Genomic DNA, 23,491 nt, shown 5'->3' with positions numbered 1-23,491 from the left:
ATTAGTTTATTAAGTCTGTTGGCATCTGCGACCCTCAGCCTGCTCCCCCAGCATGCAACAGCATAGAGGATCGCACTGGCCACAACAGACTCATAGAAAATCCTCAGCATTTTCTGGCAGATGTTGAAGGACCTCAGTCGCCTCAAAAAATAGAGACGACTCTGGCCCTTCCTGTAAAGTGCTGTGGTGTTTTTAGCCCAGTCCAGTTTATTGTCAATGTGTACTCCAAGGTATTTATAGTCCTCCACAATGTCAACACTGACCCCCTGGATTGAAACAGGGGTCAAGTGTTTCCTGGTCTTCCTGAAGTCCACGATCCGTTCCTTGGTCTTTGCCACGTTGAGCTGCAGATGATTCTGCTCACACCACGTGACAAAGGAGTCGACCACAGCCCGGTACTCTGTCTCATCATCCCTGCTGATGCATCCAACCACCGCAGAGTCATCAGAAAACTTCTGAAGATGGCAGGTCTCTGTGCAGTGGCTGAAGTCTGTGGTGTAGAGGGTGAAGAGGAAGGGGGAGAGGACAGTCCCCTGTGGTGCCCCTGTGTTGCTGATCACCTTGTCAGACACACACTGTGGGAGACGTACATATTGTGGTCTTCCTGTCAGGTAATCAACAATCCAGGACACCAGAGAAGCATCCACCTGCATCGCTGCTAACTTATCACCCAGGAGGGTCGGCCTGATGGTGTTGAAAGCACTGGAAAAGTCAAAAAACATGACCCTCACAGTGCTCGCCGGCTGGTCCAGATGGGTGTAGACACGATTGAGCAGGTAGATGATGGCGTCCTCAGTTCCGAGACGAGGCTGATAAGCGAACTGAAGGGGATCCAGGTGTGGTCTTACTATGGGTCGCAGCTGGTCCAGGATGAGCCTTTCCAGGGTCTTCATGATGTGGGAGGTCAATGCCACGGGCCTGTAATCCTGGGGGCCACTGGGACGTGGCGTCTTTGGTACAGGGACGAGGCATGATGTCTTCCACATCACCGGGACCCTCTGCAGACTCAGACTCAGCATAAACAGTTTATGAAAGACTCCACACAGCTGGGGGGCACAGGTCTTGAGGACAAGGGGACTCACTCCGTCTGGTCCAGCAGACTTGCCTGAGTGAAGTCTCCTCATTTGCATCTCAACCTGGTATTGAGTGAAGGTGATGGGTGGGGGAGGGGTGTCAGGAATCTCACAGGAGGCAACAGCGCCATGTGAAGGGAGAGGCTGGCACAGTGGTGTGGCTCTGGATTCCAGGCTGACTGCAGGTGAGGTTGTGGGGGTGTGAGCAGACACTGTGGTGTCGAATCTATTGAAAAACAGATTCAACTCATTGGCTCTATTCTCACCTCCCTCAGCTCCCCTGCTGTTGGTTGGCCTGAATCCAGTGATGGTCTTCATGCCCCTCCACACCTCTCTCATGCTGTTCTGCTGGAGTTTCCACTCCAGCTTCCTCCTGTAATTGTCCTTAGCCTCTCTGATCTTGTCCTTTAGTAACACCTGGATCTTCCTCACCTCCTCTTTGTTGCCCCCTCTGAAAGCCCTCTTCTTGTTGTTGAGGAGGGCTTTGATGTCCTTAGTCACCCACGGCTTGTTATTTGGGTAACAATGAACAGTCTGAGCTGGAACAATGGAGTCGGTGCAGAAAGTTATGTAGTCTGTGATACACTCAGTAAGCCCATTGATGTCCTCGGCATGAGGCTCACAGAGTGTTTCCCAGTCGGTCACCTCGAAACAGCCCTGTAGTTCTGCTAAGGCCTCCTCTGACCACCTCCTGACAGTCCTGGTGGTCACAGGTTCCCTCCTCACAATTGGCACATAGCGGGGGGTGAGGTGAATCAGGTTATGATCTGACCTACCAAGTGGGCGGAGGGAGGAGGAGCTGTATGCATCCTTGACGTTAGCATACAGTAAGTCTAAAGTTTTCTCTCCCCTGGTGGGACAGTCCACATATTGTTTGAATGTTGGTAGTGTATTGTCCAGTGATACATGGTTGAAGTCACCCGAGATCACAATAAAGGCACTCGGGTGCTGAGTTTGTAGCCGAGCTATGGCAGAGTGGATAGTGTCACATGCAGCTGTGGGGTTAGCAGAGGGGGGTACATAAACAGCCACCAAGATGACGTGAGAGAATTCCCTGGGTAAATAATACGGCCTGAGTCCAACAGCACACAGTTCAGTGTCCGGGCAACAAATCCTTTCTTTGATTGTTATGTTGGCAGGGTTACACCACCGGTTGTTAACTAAAACAGCAAGCCCACCTCCTTTCCGCTTACCGCTAGCGATGAATGAATGAATGAATATCAAAGTATAAGAAAACTCCAAACCCTGGGTCAATTGACCCAGAACCGTGCCATAATATTTGAATATTAATGTGTAAGTTCACAGATTTATCAGTATCACATCATTAAGACACAGGATAATCTAATTGATTATAATTCTTATTACATTAAATGAGAGTTTAGATATATATGTGTGAGGCACAGCTGTCGTGGTGGTGTTTAACGACCTGAGAGAAATAACTAAATAAATAGAATTTAAATGCAGGCTTAATCTGCATGCAAACATGATATAAACAAGTAAAAACAGGTGGGAGTCAAGGACAAGGAGACGTGTGCCACAGTGCAGTTCATTCATTCCCAGTTCACATCTTGCTATGATATAGTAACGCAAACAAGCCCAGTAAAGCCTTTCTTTTCAGTTTCAAGTCTTCTGTCATAGCCATCTAAAGATATTAACTCTTCCTAAGATGAAGAAGATTATTTTGGCTGCTCCTGTATTCACAAAAGATGATTTGCAGACTATTCTTTGTGGCAGTTGCCCTTCGTGACACAATTTTATTGGAGATTATGTATCGGAATTTCAGGAGCGGGATCACACCTCCAAACACACTCCTTCCGGTTGTCATCTGTATAGGTTCCCCCAGTTCTGCAAGCTGTTCATTCTCGTTTGCGTGCCCCACCGTCCCTCCCTCCTTGTTCTCAATTCTTTAACTTCTTCCTTTCTATTTAGTGCATGGGGATCTGTCAGGCCCAAGAGCCATCGCCAGTCCCCTTCCGGCCTTTCCCAAAGCGCAGCTCAATTCATGTCAAAGCATTCACTTTTACCTACTAGAACGCTGTCAAACCTAAAATGAAGACGTGGGCCCAGCTAGTGAACAGGAGTTTGGGTCTCCTCCTGAGTTTTAACAGGCACTTGTTAGGTAAATGTGTAAAGCACTACACTACGGGACCAACAGACTAACCTTTCTTAAAGATGTGCGATTGCCCCAGTCTAACTGAGGCTTTGGAGATATTGGCTAACAACAAACTACCATCCTCTGAACTGGCACAATAACTAAAAGTAGCCAGTCCCAGTTGTGTTTTAAGAAAAAGAAATCTTCAAGTCAGACAAGTCTTGTTGTGACTATGTGTTAAAATGTTCCCACAGATTTCTTTCTACAGTTTGTTACTCAAATTAAAAACTCAAAAACTAATGTGGTATCCATTCCTGTAAAGAAAAATATCAAAAAAGTGCAAAAGTTAAACATGAGAGAGGCGAAATGTTTGAACTGTTATTTAATTGAAATACATGTCAGTACCATTAGGTTTTCAGTTTATTATCAACAGTACACAAACTCCATATTTAGTTTTGTACAAAGAGGTATCGGCAATATAAAAACACAGTACACATTAGTTAGACATACACGTACACGTCTTCTGAATACATTTCACCCATACTTCAAGTTTCAGGGATCTCTCTGTCTGTGTTCGGATCAACTCTCTCCTCCTCTGTCGCGCACACAGACCAGAGCTGGTATCAGTTGACCTGATGAATAACCATAGACTGGCATCAGGAGCGTCACGCTAAATGAAAATGTTCTATCACTAATAAATATGCTTCCATATCCTGCAGGCACGCCGGTGTGGCGTCAAAAGGCAGGAGACGGAATGGAAATATAAGCTATATATATATTTATATAGATTTAATTTTTTTACTTCCTGTTTGGCCATACCAGACGCTAAAACTGAAACACATTTAAATAATATTTCATAAACAGTATCTGTTTTAAATATTCTACTCATGCAATATCTTCAGTTGAGAAATAATTTAATAGAGCTCTTCCTTGCAGCGATAACAGGAGCATGCTGCTAACTGGTGATAGAGGTTTGTGAGACCGCTTTACTGTTGACTCCGTTGTGTCTCCAACTCCGCATGTTGTTTAGCGCAAATTTTCTAAAGGAACTGAAATGATGGACCCATAAATATTCAGTAACAACTGGTACAACAGGGTCTGCAGGGTTAAATATAAAGAAAATAAGAAGAAATATGATAATAAGGGAGAGGCATGCTCTGCTTTATTTTCCCCGAGGGGCTGATAAATGATAAATGAGCCAAAAACGGCGCTTCCTTGGTTCACTACTAGAGGCTGGGTCAAAAAGTGAGTGAGCTCAGGAGCAAATTTAGAGGGCACAACGCTCTGACTGTGAGAACAGAGGCTCCACTCACCTGCTGTTTGTACCTGCTGTTACTGAGATGCTGCCACAAGGGTCTTTATAAGATACGTGAGGATTATTTTGAAATATTACTCATGCAAAGCTACTCTGGTAGAATCTAAAAATACAAATATTGACTGGAAAAGAGCAGAAAGGAACTATTTAATATTTGATCATGCATTGTGTCGGAAATCCTCTCAAAACAAGAAGAAACTAAAATCTTTTTGTAGCATCGAAGCAGAAAAAAAGAGACGTTTGTTTACTCGTCCTCATTAATTTCAAAGTGCCTCCCAAAGTGCACATTTCTTTTGTCTAATTTTGTGTGAGAACACTGCAGCTGATGTTGTAACATCAACAGGAACTGACAGGACTTCATTTGAGATCATTTAAACTGACCCATCTAAATCCAAGTTATCTGAGGAACTTCGTCTTTTTAAAAAAGGCAGACTGACATTTATCTTTCCCTCATTATTCACAGTAACTGCTGTACAGCTGAATGTATTTCCTCATGCCGGAGTTGAGAGTCAGGGTGGAGAGAGGCTGCGGCGTCCTCGACTAGGAGGCTGGAGGTCGAACAGCGCGGCAGGAGTGGCAGCAGGCCTTGCTGTAGTACCAGTGGCTACACAGGTTGACCTTAAGAGCTAGCAGGCAGTTGGTGGAGGGCCGATCCTGACAGCTCTCATCTGGGAAACAGTCAGACTCACAATTAGTCCTGGAGGCAACTTTCAAACAGCTGTGGAGATTATACTCCACTCTGAGCTGTCTATCTTTCTTCAATACTGCCTCTGCCAAAACTGGCAGACATGAGTAAAAAAAAGGCAGCTGGCAGTTCACTTATAACGCCTGCAAGACTCATTAGGAACAGTGGTTAGGAGGGAAGTAGCAGATTCTCTTTGTTGTTACCTGGAGGCTCAGTGGGGCACGGCTGCAGAGTGCAGGTCTGTTTGGCCACTGGTTTGGTGAGGGGGTCACAACCTCGGACCAGCTCCCTGCCCTGGTAACACTTCACGTCCCTCATCCTCACACCGATGCCACATGTCTTGGTGCACTGAAGGCACATGAAGCCAGAAACACAGTCATTAAACACGTCTGTTTTGCTGTTATCCTAATTTATCTTCATTTTGAGAGTTTATTTCACACTCGAAGACTTTCTGTGGACCCACCTCAGACCAGGGGGTGGTGTACCATTTGAAGCATGGCCTCTCGAAGCAGGTGTTCTCTTCTTCAGGCTTCTCGTTCCCCACACATGCCTCCTCATCGAAGATCTGGAACTTTCCTCCGCTGATGCCGACGCATTGAACGATCCTCCGTTTCACACCACGACCACAGGTTGTGTTGCACTGCAGTTAAAGGTAAAATCTTTGTAGCATTGTTAACATTAAAAAGGGACTTTGTGCATTTAAAGTTTCTTCATAAAGCTCTGCAAATATTTCATAAAAAATTATATCCTTAGTTTATTTGTCTTGGGGGTTTTTTGTTAATAAACAGTCTGAAAAATGCAAAAGTTGCAGTGCAAGTTGGGCCTTTTGTTTTATAGAGGAAATGTTCACCCTGTGAATATATTCAGAACCTAACAGATCTTCCCTGCATATTCATGAAAATGATAACACTATCTCCAAACATGCTCCTTTCCTTTTTGTTTGAACTGTTACCACTGTGTGAAATATTAAATGCTGTTAGATTGCATTATTTTAAGAAATCCCATGCTTGTAACAATTCTTTAGCTATTCAGTGACAGGAGAGGAAAGTCTTTCAGAGAACAACAATTAAAGAGTCTTTGGGTGAGCACTGACTGTTTAGGGTGTTGGATAAAAATGTCCCAACATTTGCTGTCTTCTTTATGATTACCCTCTGTTGATATCCTGAATGTGGTCTGTAACTGAGTTGGTACATGTGACTGATACATGTCAAAGTAACATCCACCTGAATGGCAGGAAACCAATAACCTTGTCTGGCTGCCTTCCCTTCTGCACTCACACATACACTTAATGTAAATATCAATCCATTCTCTTCCGCTTATCCTTTTCAGGGTCGTGGGGAGGTTGGACCTTATTCCAGCTGTCTTAAGGCGAGAGGCGCAGTACACCCTGGACAGGTCGCCAGTCTGCCGCAGGGCTAACACATAGAGACAGATAACCATTCGCATTCACATTCACACCTATGGGCGATTTAGAGTTCCCAACTAACCTATAGCCACTACTGCATGTCTTTGGACATCTTTAGTGTGTGATTAAGGTTGTCTGATTAAATCTGATTAAGGTGACAGACCTGGTCACCCTAATCCAAACTAAAACTAAACTAAAACCTAACCCTTACAGGCTGCTCTACAAGAGGTAATGATGAGAAAGTTCCATATGCAGCTTTTCAAATGAGTTAGTATTGAAATATAAGATGGCCTGTAAACAAGGTTTCCAAACAGGGAGACCAAAACCCTAAGCTACTGCAGAGGTGACAGGTTCATATCCATTCCTATATTTTTAAAGGAACAACGCAGGGGGCATCCGGAATTGAACCAGAGACCTCGTGATGTGCAGTCAAATACTCTTCCACTGAGCTACTGCCCATGTCTGACATTTTCCAACAGAAAGCAAATGCAGCACGCATAAGGCAGGGATTATAATCTGTTGCAGACATATGCAGGCATCACGGGTGAGGAGTCTCTCTGAGTACACTCAAGTCTGCTCAAAACCACCTGAAGGGCAGATGGATAGCATGTGCACTGACAAATAGTGTCTCAGTGGACAAATATGAACTATCACAAAAAAAATGTGCAGGCAAGCTAACATCTGCACATATCCAAGTCACTCAGACCCAAGCAGACCCTAGCATGCTCACCGAACTGTATGCTCTAATACATGTTAAAACCAGATCTTTAGATCAAGGCTGTTACTGGTAGGTTTAGAATGTAGTAACATTTCTTTAGCAAAAGTTTAAAACTAGAGCGAATTAGAATAAAGCCTTAAATGCATTTAGGTTTATAAAGGAACTATATCTAAGTGTTTTCATGGGATTAGTCAGTATCCATCCAGAGGAAACAGCTGCATGATCTTTACTCATAAACTAGTTAGAATCCTCTTGTAAAGCATAAATTTCTTTCCCCTTCCATAACTCTAGGCACTGGGATTTGAACAAGAGACCTCTTAAAGTGCAATCAAATGGGCTCCCACTGAGCTATAACTCCAGGTCCCCCCAAACACTTGTGTCATGCTTTTCTGTGATTACAAAAATCACTTAAAATGTGTGTCAGGTCTGCTCGTAGTAACATCTTAATTCAGACAGTGTGTATCCGGGCCTCACCCTCTCCCAGTCTTGACTCAGCCAGTGCGGAGCGCAGTCTCTGTCTCCACAGGGGTGAATGGCTAAGGGCTTGTTCTCTGCTGAGCACTGGTTCTCGGGAACCACGCGACCCTCCGGAGCCTTACAGTACACATGACGCACCATCTTCCCCTGGCCGCACGACCCCGAGCACTGCAACAAACAAAGGTCACGCCCGATGAGTCATTATCAAGCGGGAGCAATTGAGTTCTAATCACAGTTATCTGCAGCCAAGCTTTGTCGCACACAGCGTGAAGTCATTTCAGGTCACCTCACATCATGGAAAATAAAAGATCAGCATGTGAGGCCGTGTTTAGGCAGATGTTAAATAACAACACATGTCACCAGAGTTTAATATTTACTGCAGTTAAAGTAGTTCATCAACAACACAACAGCAAAACCTCACTATGCTGCGCACACTGAGTTTATTATTAAAAACTATATTTGTTGGTCGTGCTGCGATTAAACTTTTAGACCAGGCGTGTGTAGCTCAATAAGCAAGTTTTGTAGCAGCATAGCTTTATCCACGTCATTTACATTTACGAGACAGGCGTAATTTCAAACCAATTTCCTTCCAGTACAGAATAAACTTGTAAATCTGAAGACATCAGAAATGAAAAGTTACATCTGGTTACATCTGTTCTCAGTTGGCAAATTTATGAAAACAAAGATAAACTTTTTTGGCCTTGAGTTGTGAATTGTGATTTTTGTGTGTCAAAGTGACAGCTCTTTAGTTTTCTGTGTTTTTCCAAGTCGGAGGCTGCGGTTGTAAATTAGTCCTGCGATTTTCCAGACTTTCACTTTGAATGGAACATCGGCAACTACACCTCGTGTCCGTAACACAATAAAAGCAATAAATTCACACCGTGGCACTTAAAAGACGGCTGGGACAGACGAGCTGTTTTTCCAACAACCATGAAAATGATGGAGGAATGTTAGACGCAGGAAAAAGAATTTAAAATAAAAGAAATAGAACATTTAACTTAGACACGGATTGTAACATTAAAACATAAATTAAGTGTCTTTCCTTTTTTTCACTGTCTGAGATTCCAGCAGGGACGAGAGATAAAATATGCAGACATGGTAAGATTTTAACTCCTCATCACTCATGTTCACTGACACGCAGGTTTGTGTAAAGTAAAAACACTCACGGGTCCCCACTCGGACACAGTCCAGTGGCGTTCGCAGGGAGGACCGGTGCAGTTTTTGACGTTCGGCGGTTTGGTCAACGGGTCACATGGTCTGGTCTCATCAGAGCAGCGCACATCGCGGGTTACCTGAGCTTTGCGGCCACATTTAGCAGGACACTGCAATGAGGAAAGAGTCGTTGTCATGAAGAAAATGAAGCACGTTGATTGGTAGAAATGCATTAATTACATTATATTCTTTATTGTTTATCTTTGCTTTGAATAAATATCTTGAAAAGACAGAAGAAAATTATTTCAGAATCAGTAGGAACTTTTATGGGTGGCCTAGGCATCACTTTTAAAGCTTTTTCCTCAAAAATGCACAAAACCACCCCAAAAACATGTTTATTACATTTTCCTAACAGCACCGTTTACTGTTTGTATGTAATGTAAAAGAATGAATGAATGACTGTGGTCATGTCTGCATTGATCCACAAAGAAAAAAAAAACATCAGCATGCGTACCCGACATTTCTGTCATTCTCTCTCTGTGTCATACAACCTCTAACAATCTAACAGAGTCACATTTAGGGTTTTTGGTGTCTGTTAAGTGTTTCTGGAGAATCCATCAGTGACCACAATCTGACCACAAGACTGTAGCACACAGCTGCAGCCCTCAAAGCTTGACAAGAGAACGACAGAGACATCTGCACTGCAAGAAAAAACAAATCCTGCAGAGTGCCGGGGAATGTTTGCACAGAAATCAAATGCAAAAATCCAAGCAAACAAAAAAATATGCAAAGTAAAGATACTCTGTATGTTTTAAAGGGACAGTTCACCTCAAAAGTACATGTCTTTCTTAAGCTTGTAGTGCTATTTATTCAGCTACATCTACTCAACACACAGAAAAGTAAATCAGATTGTTTTAGTATATTAGTACAAGCTCACATTCCTGGTTTATCATACCTCCATCCACTCGGCCACCTCCCACTGTGGGCCGCACGCGGGGCTCTTGCAGGGTCTTCTCTCCACGGGTCTCTCCAGGTCAGCCATGGTGCAGAGGTCACTGTAGACCGAGCTGTCCAAACCCGGCGAGAGCATCTTCCAGCAGCGCACCTGACGAAACTGGAAACCTTCCCCGCAGGTCCTGGAGCACTCGCTCCAACTGCTCGCCTCCCACCTGAAAGATTTGTCCATAATTATCAGAGGAAAAGAAGCAGCCACAGTAATGATCTGTTTATTAAAAGGTTTATGTTCCTCCGGGGGATCGCACCTGGGCTGACATTCTCGGCCAATGCAGAAGTCATGGACTGGCTCTGGTCTGGTCAGAGCATCGCAATACATATCGTGTACTTCCACGCCATCGTAACGAACACATGTGACAAAGGACCTGGAGACTCCTGGATTGTAGGCAGAGTAAACTGATTTATGCAACGCATTTTATATACAAGGGGGGAAAAAGCACAGTGCACACAGAGTATCAAAGTCCTTTCTAAGTGCATTGGATTTCTGTATATTAGTGCAATTCCTGTTTTGTCTTGAAGCTGTACCTATATTGAAAAAAAAGTCCAGTGGAAATCAAAGTGACCACTAGTTCAGATGAAGTCAAGCTCAGCAGGAATCTCAGTAGATCAGCTTATCCTAAACTGATGGCTTAGGTGTTAGCTGTCTGCTAAAAATCTCTATACTGCATGCTATCTGAGATGCTTTCGCCCGTTCGCGGTTTTTACAGGTAAAGTTGCTGTGCTGCTTTCCAGAATTGGAAACACTTATTCATTCATAACATTTGTTCATTAAAAAACAGAGAAAAAACATGAAACATAAAAGTAAGAGCGGGAGAGGAGGTGGGTTGCAATGCAAACCATCTTGCACATGTGCAGCTCCTGTGGACTGGCTAAAACTGGTATATGTTCAAACTGGATGCATAGACAGTACAGCTATCAGCTCACGTGGGCCGACACAGAGATCACCAAATTTGCAGGAATTGGAGTGGAGCTTGAATTTGTGCCCTGGCATAAATTACGTTAATGATAACTTGTTAAATCTATCTTCATTTTAAACAGAAACAGAATGCATTGCATGTCTTACATAGACAATGGGAAAATTACAAATTATATGGAAAGGAACAATCACTTCGCTGCACAGCAAATGCACAGAAAGTTGCTGCACCACACAAGCTCTGTCAGGTTTCAAGAGTCAAAGGTGTTACAGGGACCTGTCAGGTCTGGGATCTTAACTGATATCACACTCTCACTGAACATGGATGTTCTCATGGATGTTTTATGTGTGCTTTGAGTGTTTGCATACCTATGGAGCAGGTCATGCTGCACGGCTCCTGTGATGAAAGTTTCCAGCGGTACAAGTCAGCAGGACTCAGCTTCAGGTTCTTCTGGTAGAGCCGCTGATTCCCCCTGTCACGCACAAAGGACACAGGTCAGCTGTGTGTGTTTGAGTATGCAACTGCAGCATGCTATGCAGATGCAGTTCCTATGAATCCTCAACCTGCAGATATCAAGTTTTCAGGGCAACATTTTAAGAGCACGTCTTCAAACCGGGTAATTTGAATGAAATATCCTTTTCAGGACTTTTAAGAATACCCAGGAGTAAACACACAAACACCCACACAGAGGCAGGCTGTCTCCCAGGCCTCAGACAAGCACAGCATGACAGCTGATTCACAGCCCGCATCCCGGCAGACGCACTTTGTTTTTTCACCACATCACATAAAAGTCATGCACACATTCCTGTCATAACAGTCGTTCCCAGACATTTATCTGAAAATTGGAGACACGTTGAGTTATACCTCACCGGCATCCCTCCATGTAAGCCAGACCAAATGCTGTCCATTATTTTCTCACCAGAAGTGATGGCAGCCTGACAGCGGAACACGTTCCCCTCTGCATCATATTTCTCACTTTTCTTGCAAATACCTTGAATTATTTGTTTCTAAGCACGGCTGCATTTCCCACCTCCTCCACCTTCCTCCCCTCTGTGTTGCTCTGCTCCGCTCGTTTCCTCTCCTGTCTCTGTCTCCCTGAGGAAAGGGCGTGTCGCTGTATGTTTTATAGCTGCTGGCTGCAGAACGGGTGAAGCCAACATGAATTATAAATATGACTAATGCAAAACCTGCCAAGTCTACCTGTCGGCCTGTCCTGCAGCATATATCTGCCTGACTGCTGTACTGACCGTATATCTACTTGTCTGTCTGCATTGCTTCCTTGTACAGTACTGGTCCACCTGCTTTTCTGCCAATTGGTCTACCTGTCTGACTGATTTACTGCCTGCACTGTTTATCTATGCGTCTTCCTGCTTTGCTGCTTGTCAGTTAACATGGCTGTTTTTTCTTGCAACCAGTACAGTGTACATTGTGTATATTGTCTCATCTAACTGCCTAGCTACATGCACATGCGCCTGATTACCTGTCTAAGTGTACGTCTGTCTTTCTACCTGCGTTACACTGACTACCTGTTATTTTGGCAAAGCTGTCTGTTCCACTAGCACTCTCACTTTGAACCTTTTCTTGCCGTCAGTCTTGTCTCAATGTGACATTCTGTGTCTCTGCCTGGACATCTCTTTAAAAGCGCCCATTTCTCTCAGCCTGCTTCTCTTTAGCCTGCAGCCAGAATCAAGTCCAGAGGTTTGACAGTGTGTGAACAGTCTGAACACTTTCAGTCCAGACTTCATCCGATTTGAGATGAAATGTCTTTATGTGAGCCCAAACCTGAACCTGTGAACAACGGGCTTCTGCTCTGCATCATCTTAAAACTCATATGCGATGCTGATGTCCCTTATGCTCTTTTTACATTACCTGGTTCTGTTGGAGCGGTTGGAAGTCCTCCCGCCGCTCGGCACCGTCCTGTTCTGGCTGTCTCCGCTGTCGTTGCGTTTCTGGCCCAGAGTAAACTCGAGTGTATCGTTTAGATCATCTCGCTCCAGGCTGCTCAGACCCACTTCTGCTGGTCCCACCTCAGAAGAGAACAAACTGTCTCCCTCGGTCAGCAGCTGGTTGGTCGAAATGTTGATAAGTAACTCATCTGCACCAATTCGGCCGTCCATCAGGACCCTCCAGATGAGGTTTGGGGAATCGGGTGGTGTATCCAGGCCCGCACCATCAGTAACAGGTTTGGCAGTGCTGTCTATTTGGCTGCTGTTACCTTCACACAAAGTCAACAAATTCAGCTCTGCTTGTGATGGAAGTCATTACAAGTTATCTGAATAAAGGATTTCATAAAAGTATATTTAAAAAAAAAAAAAAACAGGAAACACTAAAATCACCAACAAAACCTGTGATTTTCTGGAATCTGGAGAAATCTCTGCATGGAAAGAACAAGGCTGAAAACGTGTAAGAGTGTCAAACACAAGTCCCGGGGGCCAAAATTGGGACCAGAAAACTTCTAAACCAGTCCAGTGGATTGCTTTGGAAAATGTGAGAGAGGACATGCTCTTTGGACTTTAAACTCTATTTTTCTATTTATTTTTGTAGGTTTTTTTTTTTTTTTTTTTACTTTTATAGCTTTTCCTAATGATAAAGACCTGAACCATGGCCACCATGTATGTCTGTGCTTTACCTTGTTACTAGTTACAGAGAGCTGTGCCGGCAGATTTCTTTTATTTACTAAAGCAGAATCTTTTAACATGTAGAGAAAGTGAGTAAAAACTCAGTGAGTAAAAACAGAGAGTGAAAACACGAACGAGCGGTTTCAGTCGGAGCGCAGCATCTTGTCCGTAGTATGATGTCGACTGGAGTAAAAAGTGTACGGCGAGCCTTTCACCACCGCCGCCTCTCCCTGAAGCAGTGGTGTAATGGCCTCAGCAGTCAGCTGAATGAGCTGAGAGCCCTCAGGAAGTGCCATTACTGCTCATGTTTGTGATGCTGCCTTTCTTAAAAGAAGAAAACGCCACAAAACTCTGAATTTTTCATCTGCTGCTGATTGTTTTTATCTAGCCGCATCATGAATAATACAGAGTTGCAAAGGGCCATCTTACACACATCCAGAATAAGGCAGTAAGATGGAGGGTGGTGCTACCTGGCTTAGGATCCATCATCTGTCTTACAGTCATCTTATATCAGAACTTATTTTTTATATTGCTTTATATGCCCTGAGCTACACTTCCAGGAGGTATAAAGGTAAAGGAATTTTTTCTCTAAAAATGTGCATGTAAATTGTATGTATTAGTGTAATAGTTTATAGAGAACTTGTCACATAATCTCTACCTGTAAACTTTGGGGCAGCTACTCCATCTTCACAGTCGATGGCTGCTGTCTCCTCATACACCTCGTTGGTCTCTTTGCCCTTCTGCCCATCTGTACCTTCTGTCTCCACCTGGCCCCCAGGAGCCACCTGGTCACAGATGCTGCCATTGGGGGTCAGTAGACCACTTACTTCTACAGACACCTCTCCGGCTGAGGTGTCTGACCCGGTGTAGACCGGAGGAGGAGGAACGGGTGGCAGGGAGTCTCGGAGGACTGTGTATTCGTAGGTGATGTAAGGTGTGCGGCCATTTTGGTTCCACACCTGTCAGATGAGGAGAGTAAATCGAAGATGTTTATGGAGTCACAAAACAAAAACTATAATTAGACCAACTCAAGGTAGTCTCAGAGATAGACTCAAACATTCAGACAGAAAATGTTTGGTTTAATTAAATTTTTTTATATAACTGTTGCCTCAAGGATGAATGTGTTGGCAGTCTCCCCTGCTACGGTGAAAAAAAAAACATGCCGTCAGTCTGAATCAGCGGGACCTTTAGCCCATAGCTAGCTAATAAAAACAGGCCATTACAGCAAATATTCCTACATTTCTATCATATAAAGGCTTTTGTGAAATATTGTGTAACGATTTTTAATGGGGATTAAAAATGAGAATTTGTGATATGTGAAGTCAGTATATACAGTCATATGAACAAGAAAGATTTCACATGTTTTCAGTTTTCAGTTTGATCCGACTGTTTGTGCAGCTTTTCGGCTGTCCAGCATCTCTCTGCATTGCTATCTCCTCGGTCCCAGCAACCTCCCAATAAAAGAAGCTGATCAACCCAAGCTGCTCTGCCAGCCTCCTGACACCCCCTGAACCCACTGCACCACGACTCCTGTGCAGCAGAACTGCAGACCACACCTCCACCACAACAACATTGATTCATTATGTTTTGTGTGTGATTGTCTATGCTCAGCTCTCTTAAGGTCCCGTCAAAGACACGAGGTCTGTACTGGGCCATTGCGAAACATTGATTCTTTTCTTTTTCAGCCGTTCTGTTGTAGACTTGGTGCTGTACATGAGATCATTGTTATGCTGCATGACCTAGTTTTGGCTTTAGCTGTCGGACTGAAGGCCTCATTTCTGGCTGTCATGGGCAAGTTCATGGGCAACAATGCAAGATGCCCAGGTCCTGAGGCCACAAATCCCAAATTATGACCCCTCCACCACCATGCTTACAGTTGGCATGAGGTGTTTGTTCTGGTATGCCGTATATGCTTTTCTTCAAATGTGGCTCGTTGCAGTATTCTCCAACTTCTCCATTTGGCCTCCAAATTGTTCCAGAAGTATTGTGGTTCATTCATAAGAGACTTGACGAACCCAAGCCGTGTTGCAATGTTTCCTTTAGAGAGGTTTGGGCTCTCATATGCTCTTGCATATTCAAAATTTTTCATCTTAAAATTGCTAACTGGTCACCGATTGAACCAACACAATAAATGCTCACAATGAAAATTCATAGTTCTTTTTGTGCACACGTTTGAAATTCATAGGTGTTGTCTGTGCACATCTGCACTTTCCAAGGTGAAAGCATCGATTTCATGTTGGTTTTTTATGGATGAAGCCACAGTACTTTAACTTTGCACCATGGCAGCAGCGTGGTTTCCACAAGCTATAAACAACAAGACTTAAATCATGGAATTCAAGAGTAAAGGAGGAAAGGGTAATGTGTACCAGAATATTGATGGGTTGGTCAATGGGGCCTTTGGCAACAATGTACTCGATACCAGTCTCATACACGTCCATAGGTCGGCGGTATTTAAAGACGGTGCCTGCTGCATGGAAATTCTGCGGACTGTCCACCTTGTAGTCACCGTTAAAGAAGAAGTTTCCTGCCTGATCAGTCACAGCTTTAGGAGGGGGAGAAGCAGAATTAAGAGAACTTTAAAACAGTTCTTTGCTTTCTTTTTACACACTGCAATAATATTTGTGTGTGTGCGTGGGGGGGTATATACCGAGAACATCAGCCAATTTCTTCCTCTCGATGATCTGTATGTCCCAGGAGCCTTCAGGGATTTGAGTTATAAAAGAGTAACCTGCATGACAGCAAAGAGAAAGTCATCAGCAACATGGCATGCTCTTTGTTTATTTAACAGTAATGACAGATCGGTCAGTTTTTAATTCAGTGTCTGGTCCTGTCCTAGTTATATTAGGCCATGCTACACTGTAATAATAGTTTTTGAATATGCATTAGGTAACTGAACTGCGAGGTTTACCCAGAGTCGAGGGTCCTCGACGGAAGTTTCCAGTGACTCGGCTGCAGCTGCTGCCGTCACCCTGACAGACACCACACTTATCCAAAGTGTTGGAGGAGAACAGTACCCCATCACATCCAATTGGCTGAGCAGCAAGGCAAGATGTGGGAGTACAGAAGACAAAGAATCGTACTAAACATGTGATAATAATTAGCTCGCTTACCACAATTGTTTTGGGAAGGTTATCCAGAAGAATTTACTGTGCACAAAAGTATCATGTGTAAAAATGGTACTACTGAAAGATTTAGCTTCTTCATTGCTTCTTCGTGTTTTGTTTTATCTACACATTGTAACTCTTGGGGATTTCCCAATTATTGTCTCAACCTTAATGAGAAAAAAAAACCATAGTTCCTCATGCTGCATTGAAGGTGTCTGTATCTTTATTGTACTGCATCTAAACAATGTTTCAAAGCAATGTAAAACCTGTGCTTCCTGAAGTGTCCGCTTGAGGCTGGCTCCAAATCCCCACAGATCTTAACATACCTAACTTTGGCTATGTGATTAACACATTTACAGTCTGAAACAAAATACAGTTTCGGTCTGTAAAGCTAATTTCCACCCTGTTCTCTTCCACTTATCCAGTGCAGGGTCACAAGGGTGCTAGGAACTATCCACGCTGTCATAGAGTGAGAGGCAAAGTACACCCTGGCAATTTAACCTAATCCCCCCAATTACATGCTTTTGGACTATGGGAGGAGGCCAGAGGACGCAGAGAGAACCGACATAAACACCAAGGAATATGTGACCTCCGCATCCTCCAGATGATGGATTTGAACCCAGTACTCTCTTGGTGTAATGTTAATTATAGAGTGCAGAAACCAACAACTGACGTGATGCTACATCCTGCAGTGTGGCTCGGCAATAAATACAAATAATGTTGTGTTAAATTTGATTGGGAGACATTAGCATTTAGTGATGCCAAATAAATAAGAAGCTGGACTCACCTCACACTTACCGTCCACGCAGACGCCGCGGTAGCTGCTGTACTTGCAAGACGTGCCGTCTCGTGCCATCACCATCAGCTGCCTCTGGCCGTCGGTCGTGGTGCAGTGGAGGTCACAGGGATTGCTGGAGATATGAACGTAGTCATCTGGAGACAAATGGTAGATGTTTTTCACTGTTTTATACCCACTTAAATTCGCAAGGTCAGACTGCATACTGCATATTCCTAATAACTTCCGGCAATGTTATACAATTATTCTTTAGCCACAACTGTTCATTTCTTTACTACTGTACTCACACTGCATCATAGTGGTACAAATATATGCTGGTATATACCAGTATGATGTATATAAATAATATACAATTATTTCAATTATAGTTTCATTATGAGGACTCAAAGCAACATCAACTCTCACTGGTTTTGTAACCTGATGAATCTAAGTAATACTTTTACTCCTTTTTTCTCAGGTTTGATTTCCATTAATCAATAATAATAAAAAACGCAAATCGGATTCTTTAACTAGTCCTCAACAATTAGTCATGAATTTATCTGCCATCATACTGTTCATATCCTGGTTTCAAGTTCTCACGTTTCCTGTTTTATTTTGAAACATCTCAAACTGTTTTCATTCTTGTTAATTTTGCTTCTACTTCCCAAGCCTGCCTCAGTCCTGCTGTAGTAAGTCTGAGACTGTCTATCGCGTTACCCTCTGTTCCAATTAATTAGGCCGTGCCTGTTAGATCCTACAAGGCCATAATAAAAGTAGCTTTTTTGAAGGAAATGCTAAGGCATCTCAAATGTGCATTATTTTTAAACACCACCAGAGGGCGATAGCTCAAGTTGCAAAAACACTACTGGTCCTATAGGAGTCTTTAGGAAAACGGCCCTTTGCTGGTGTTTCTGTAAACACTTTCCCGCTAAGTTTATGGGCTCAGTCACTCATTTCAGGTCGTATGAATAAAACATCAAGTCCATTTTATAAATCTTGGTCATTCTAAGTTTCAGTATGCTCCACCCCTAAATCACATCCAGGTTCAAAACACCAGGATGCCAACTGCGGTAATGTCACGTCTTTTTCAGTGTCTGCTGGTCCCACCTCAGCTACAGTAACTGATCAGAGTTGGAACTCTTGACCGCTCTTTCAGGAGCATTTTCATGGCTGGTGTGATGAATTTTCAGATGTGCTGCAGTTTCACTTAAGAAATTCTGTGATTTTGTTCATTAAAATGCTTCGTAGCACTAATTGGCCAGTGTCTGTGTGACGCTCCCAAGCAGTCTATAAATGCACTAACAACGATAGCATTGACTAATGCCTTAGCACTTGACCTGGTCATCCACTATCAGCACATCAAAATCAAAGAGGCCAAGTCCATCTTTTATATGCAGTTAAAACCACTTTATCAGAAGATATACAAAGTTTGTTACTTTGGTTTCTGGTTGTGTTGAAGACTAGCAGGTCATAGAGAAGAATTCCCTCATCACTGCACTATTTAAAGAGAGGCTGTCAAGGTTTTTTATTGGTGTTATTACCGGGATATAGAGGTTTCCACTGATAGTTCCTCCCATTATAACGTTGTGAGTTAAAGGACCAACATTGCTCCTCTCTGAAGCTCCTCCCAGTGGGAGGACATTCCTGCAGAGAAGAGACACAACACAGACCATTTAAAGAGGTTTGTTTCACACTTGTTAATATGTGGTTTTACGGTATGCTATACAAATAAATTCTTGTTAAGCCTTTATTTGTGCAGAGGTGGTTTCTGAGAGTACACTGTTGGGAACTCCACCCAGCTCCATGACAGCCATCCTGTTCAGTCAGCCAGTCAAATCCACCGTGTTTGTTTTAATAAAGGTGTGAGACAAAAATGAACTGGAAGTGTGTGACTCACTTTGGTGTTGCAGAGATAATATTTCTTAGCAGTTCCCGTACAGGTCATGTTGTCCTTCCCAGCAGCAGCTTTCTTTCTTTGGACCGAAAACAAACATTGAATGAAAAAAAATAAGGCAATAAAAATCATACTGAGTAGAAAACACAGTAGAAATATATCAGCATTGTTCATGTCTGTTAGCTAAGCATAAATACATTTCACCCCAAACTTATCACTCTAAACTGAGAGACTATATAGTAGGTAGCATTGAAACTGTTGACTGTCAGGTTCTACTCAATATGAACCTATGTAGGTCTTTTATTGGAGTATATACACTTCATTGGGTACACCTTGGTGGGGAAGAGATTTTGGCCCATATTGACATGTTAGCATCAAAGAATAGCTTCATATTTGTTGAGAGCAGATCCAAGATGTGAATGTTTCATTGCGCCACATCTCAAATGTGCTCTATTGGAGTGAGATCTGGTGACTCTGGAAGTCATTTGAGTACAGTAAGCACATTCTCCTGTTCAGGAAAGCAGTTTGAGATGATTTGAGCTTTGTGACATGGCAAGTTATCAGCAACAATATTCAGACTATAAGATTTTAAATGATGCTTAGTTGATATTAAGGGGAACAAAATATCCCCCACATAACTGAACCACCACTAGAAATCTGACTTACTACTAACAAGAAGGCAGGATGGTTGAATGCTTCTGTGTTGGTTGTGCCAAATTCTCACCCAAGCGCTCAAAAAAGTGAACGTTTTTCTAGTTTCCTGGTTTTAGCTGACAGGAGTGGCACCTAGTGTGGTCCTCTGTTACTGTAGCTCATCTGCTTCAAGGTACAACAAGTGTGCATTCAGATATGCTCTTCTTCATAGCTTTGTTGTGTTGAGTTACTGTTGCCTTCCTATCACTTCAAAGCAGTCTGGCCATTCGCCTCTCACCTCTGGCACAAAGGAGGCATTTTCAGCCAGAAGTTATAGTTTCTGTTTCCTCTTCTCAAATTTCCTACATTTTACTGTGAGCTCATTGAATTAGAACATGCACAACTGCCACACATTACTATTAATGTTTCTGCATGAATATGTACTTTAATGCTTTCCTGTTACTGCCATTAAAACACGAGAGTCTAAAAATAAGTTGATCTGCATCTTTGCTTCATGTGCATCTTTGCTGATTTGATGAAAGCCCAATTAGGATTGGGCTAATTGGAATTTCATCAAGTCAGCAAAGAGGCACAGAAAAGAAGATCAGACACCAGCTAGGGAGGAATAGAAAAACAAGCGCAACAACATTGTCATCCTCTATGTAGCCGGTGTATCAGAAAAACTCAGGCGAGTCTTCTCCAAGCACGACATCCCGGTGCATTTCAGACCCAGCAACACACTCACACAAAAACTGGTTCATCCCAAAGACAAAACTCCAAAACACAAACTTAACAATGTGGTGTTTGCTGTACAGTGTAGCGAGGAATGCCCAGACCTCTACATTGGAGAGACCAAACAGCCACTTCATAAACGCATGGCACAACACAGAAGAGCCACCTCCACAGGACAAGACTCGGCAGTCCATCTGCATCTAAAGGACAAAGGTCACTCTTTCGAGGATGCCAGTGTTCATATTTTGGACAGAGAAGACAGATGGTTTGAAAGAGGAGTAAAAGAAGCCATTTATGTCCACTGTGAGCGACCATCTTTGAAAAGAGGCGGTGGTTTACGACACCAACTGTCTGCCATCTATAATCCAGTTTTGAGATCCCTTCCCAGACGCCTTAACGCCCACTCACATCCTGGGCCATCTGACCTCAGGAAATCACATGATAGGGTGGGTCCAGGTTTCACAATGAGCTCACCCAAAACCTTGGCTGATTGTAACCTACACCAGTTTTCACACCTTGGCTCATGTGATTAGGTAGAGGATCATCAGGGGGTCCTTTGTCCCTCTTCAGATGAAGCTTGTTCAGAGGGGACGCTCCCACTCTGAACAAGCTTCATCTGAACAAGCTTCTCAGATGAGAGGTGAAATGTCTTCGAGCAATTTAAAGAAGTCCAGACGCTTTTCTTTCCAAGCTCCTTAGACCAGTCAGCTTTACAGTCACAAAGAGCACCTTATAGGACAGTCTGCCTACAAAGAAAAATCAACTGGAGCTCACAGTAGAAAAATTTGGAAGTTTATTGGAGGCAAGTAATTTTCCCCTCTGCGGTGATCTTAGGCCAAATCCCACTTTAACTGCTGACTGTATGTAAAATACCATGAACAGTATTAAACAGGGTTGGAGATGTGTCCATTTCTGGGATATTTTAGCTTGTCGTCTGGTGCAGACTGACTGACCTCTGTTTGAGGCAGTGACGCTCCTGTGACATCACTCCTCCTCCACAGGTACGAGTGCATGCTGTCCACTTGGCCCATTCCCCCCACCAGTACGTGGTCACCTCGAGCTGCTCCTCCAGACTGTTGGAGGCCACTCCGTCCTCCTACACACACACACGCACACACACACACACACACACAAACTTTACTACTTAACACTGCTTAACCAGCCAATGTAGTAGTGCCTTTGTTTCGTGTTAATACTCTTAAAGATGCCATATGGTTTTTATTTTAAAAACTGTTTTATAAAGCAGCTGGCCAAGGTCTTCCTCAGTGCCATTTGGGTTCCTCTCCAGTGAACCAAAGATGGATTGTAGCCTTGATGAACTTGGCCTAGCAGGAGAATAACCTCATCTCCCATTTACTACTATATACTCATATCTTCTCTAACTGTAAACTTTCGAATTTGTAAATATTTGATCAAACTTTCTTTGCAGCACAGGAAGTCACATTATCAAATTTATTTAAAACATGCAAATTTCAATCCATAAAAGGGGGCATTTCATTTGTTGCATTTAGCTCAGAATTGCAAATTCCTGATTGTACTCTAAAACTGACATGATCAAGTAAACTTCACTGTAGGCTAATGGGCTAATAATTTGCTAAACCTTTTGATATTCTGGGCATCTGCCACTAGTGCTAGCACTCGCTGTGGAATATTGACACAAGCAAAAGTGGCAGAAAAAGCAGAAGCAGCATTAGCAGCTGTCATAGCATTAATGCTAGTGGTATAAAAACAGAGTTAGCACAACAGCGTGCGTCACAGTCGAGCAGAATCACGCTAAATGATCGTCAGAGTGTTTTGTGCTGAGGCTTTGGCTCGTGAAGACGTTCAGCATTTCACACATTCCTGATGTGCACCAGCAGCATTAACTGAGGCCGGTGGCTGTGTCGCCTTTTATTCAGACAGATTTATCAGAGTGACCGCTGGAATGTGCACTGAGCACCTTGAAAAGGTGTGAGATGGAGCAGCTGTGGGAGAGAGAGAGAGAGAGAGAGTGAGAGACACTGGAAATACCAGACACTCAGCATATGTGAGAGAATGGGAGATGGGAAAGAGTTAGAGTAGAGGGAGCTGAGAGGAGTCATTGATCGGTGGGCTGACAGATCAGTTTTACGGCCATTCACCAAACTGCTTAAATTACTGAGCATTTGGTATTTTAGACTTTTATGTCTTTTAGTTTCAGCTCAGTTGGTTTAAATTGATTTGTTTTGCTTTGTTGGTGTATTCTGTCACTCTTTAATTTTCGCTCTCAGAGAAAGAAGTGATATTTCTCAGTCTGGCCATCCTATTAAGATCAATTTAGTTTGAACATGGCATTTTACAGTACGCTACCTCTGACACCAGGCTTGTTTAATGTGACTACTCATGACTGATAGCAATGGTTCATGTACAGTGGATATATAGCATGTATATGGTGCACATGAGCCTACATTAACTTAACTGGTCATAAAGACTGTTTTCAGTGGCTTTCAGTTTAAACACGATGTCATGGTTTTACTTTTAGTGCCTTTATTTCTGGGGAGGAATATTGTTTATCAGAAATCCGATCATTCAAATTGTCAGTTCATAATTTTTTTTTTAAACCCCAATATCATATTTTAAAGGCTAATTCTATGTACTTACTAATGTAGTTTCTTTAGGAGTTGCAAAAAGCTCATACTATAATGAAAAGCGTAAGCTTTGTTCTGTAATGAATTATGTCAAATATGAAGTACACGCCATAGGTGGACCTGGCCACTGTGGTCATTTTGAAGCCTCTTTCCCTGTTGCTATGTTGTTTCTTGGAGCCCAAAGTTACCATATTTGGACAGAGGCTGGAGTTGTCAGTTCACCCCAGAAAGCTTGATTAACAAGCTATATTCAAAATTAGGAGAAACTTACTGGACAGTCTGCA

General features: G+C 43.1%; 1 protein-coding gene across 1 annotated transcript in view; it reads right to left on the bottom strand.

The window, feature by feature from the left end:
• Positions 1–3,532: 3,532 nt before the first annotated feature.
• The window catches only part of ttc16 (tetratricopeptide repeat domain 16), a 34,867-nt gene continuing 14,908 nt past the window's right edge, over positions 3,533–23,491 (bottom strand). Inside the window, exons 3-19 of the mRNA XM_085293192.1 lie at positions 21,555–21,697; positions 19,240–19,315; positions 18,884–18,986; positions 17,355–17,500; positions 16,372–16,495; positions 16,111–16,191; positions 15,830–16,005; positions 14,122–14,422; positions 12,715–13,060; positions 11,214–11,317; positions 10,180–10,306; positions 9,873–10,086; positions 8,932–9,087; positions 7,763–7,933; positions 5,629–5,805; positions 5,369–5,513; positions 3,533–5,148 (exon numbers count right to left, since the gene is read on the bottom strand). Of these exons, the coding sequence (XP_085149318.1) occupies positions 5,021–5,148; positions 5,369–5,513; positions 5,629–5,805; positions 7,763–7,933; positions 8,932–9,087; positions 9,873–10,086; positions 10,180–10,306; positions 11,214–11,317; positions 12,715–13,060; positions 14,122–14,422; positions 15,830–16,005; positions 16,111–16,191; positions 16,372–16,495; positions 17,355–17,500; positions 18,884–18,986; positions 19,240–19,315; positions 21,555–21,697 (2,718 nt within the window). The 3' untranslated portion in view covers positions 3,533–5,020. The remainder of the gene's footprint in view (positions 5,149–5,368; positions 5,514–5,628; positions 5,806–7,762; positions 7,934–8,931; positions 9,088–9,872; positions 10,087–10,179; positions 10,307–11,213; positions 11,318–12,714; positions 13,061–14,121; positions 14,423–15,829; positions 16,006–16,110; positions 16,192–16,371; positions 16,496–17,354; positions 17,501–18,883; positions 18,987–19,239; positions 19,316–21,554; positions 21,698–23,491) is intronic.

This window comes from Mchenga conophoros, linkage group LG12 (assembly GCF_057382185.1).
Source record: "Mchenga conophoros isolate Kocher_MC1m ecotype Shallow Benthic linkage group LG12, M_conophoros_male_GT1.1, whole genome shotgun sequence".
Lineage (NCBI taxonomy): Eukaryota > Metazoa > Chordata > Actinopteri > Cichliformes > Cichlidae > Mchenga > Mchenga conophoros.
The sequence above is the reverse complement of the archived record's forward strand: the minus strand, read 5'-3'. Positions and strand labels throughout refer to the sequence as shown.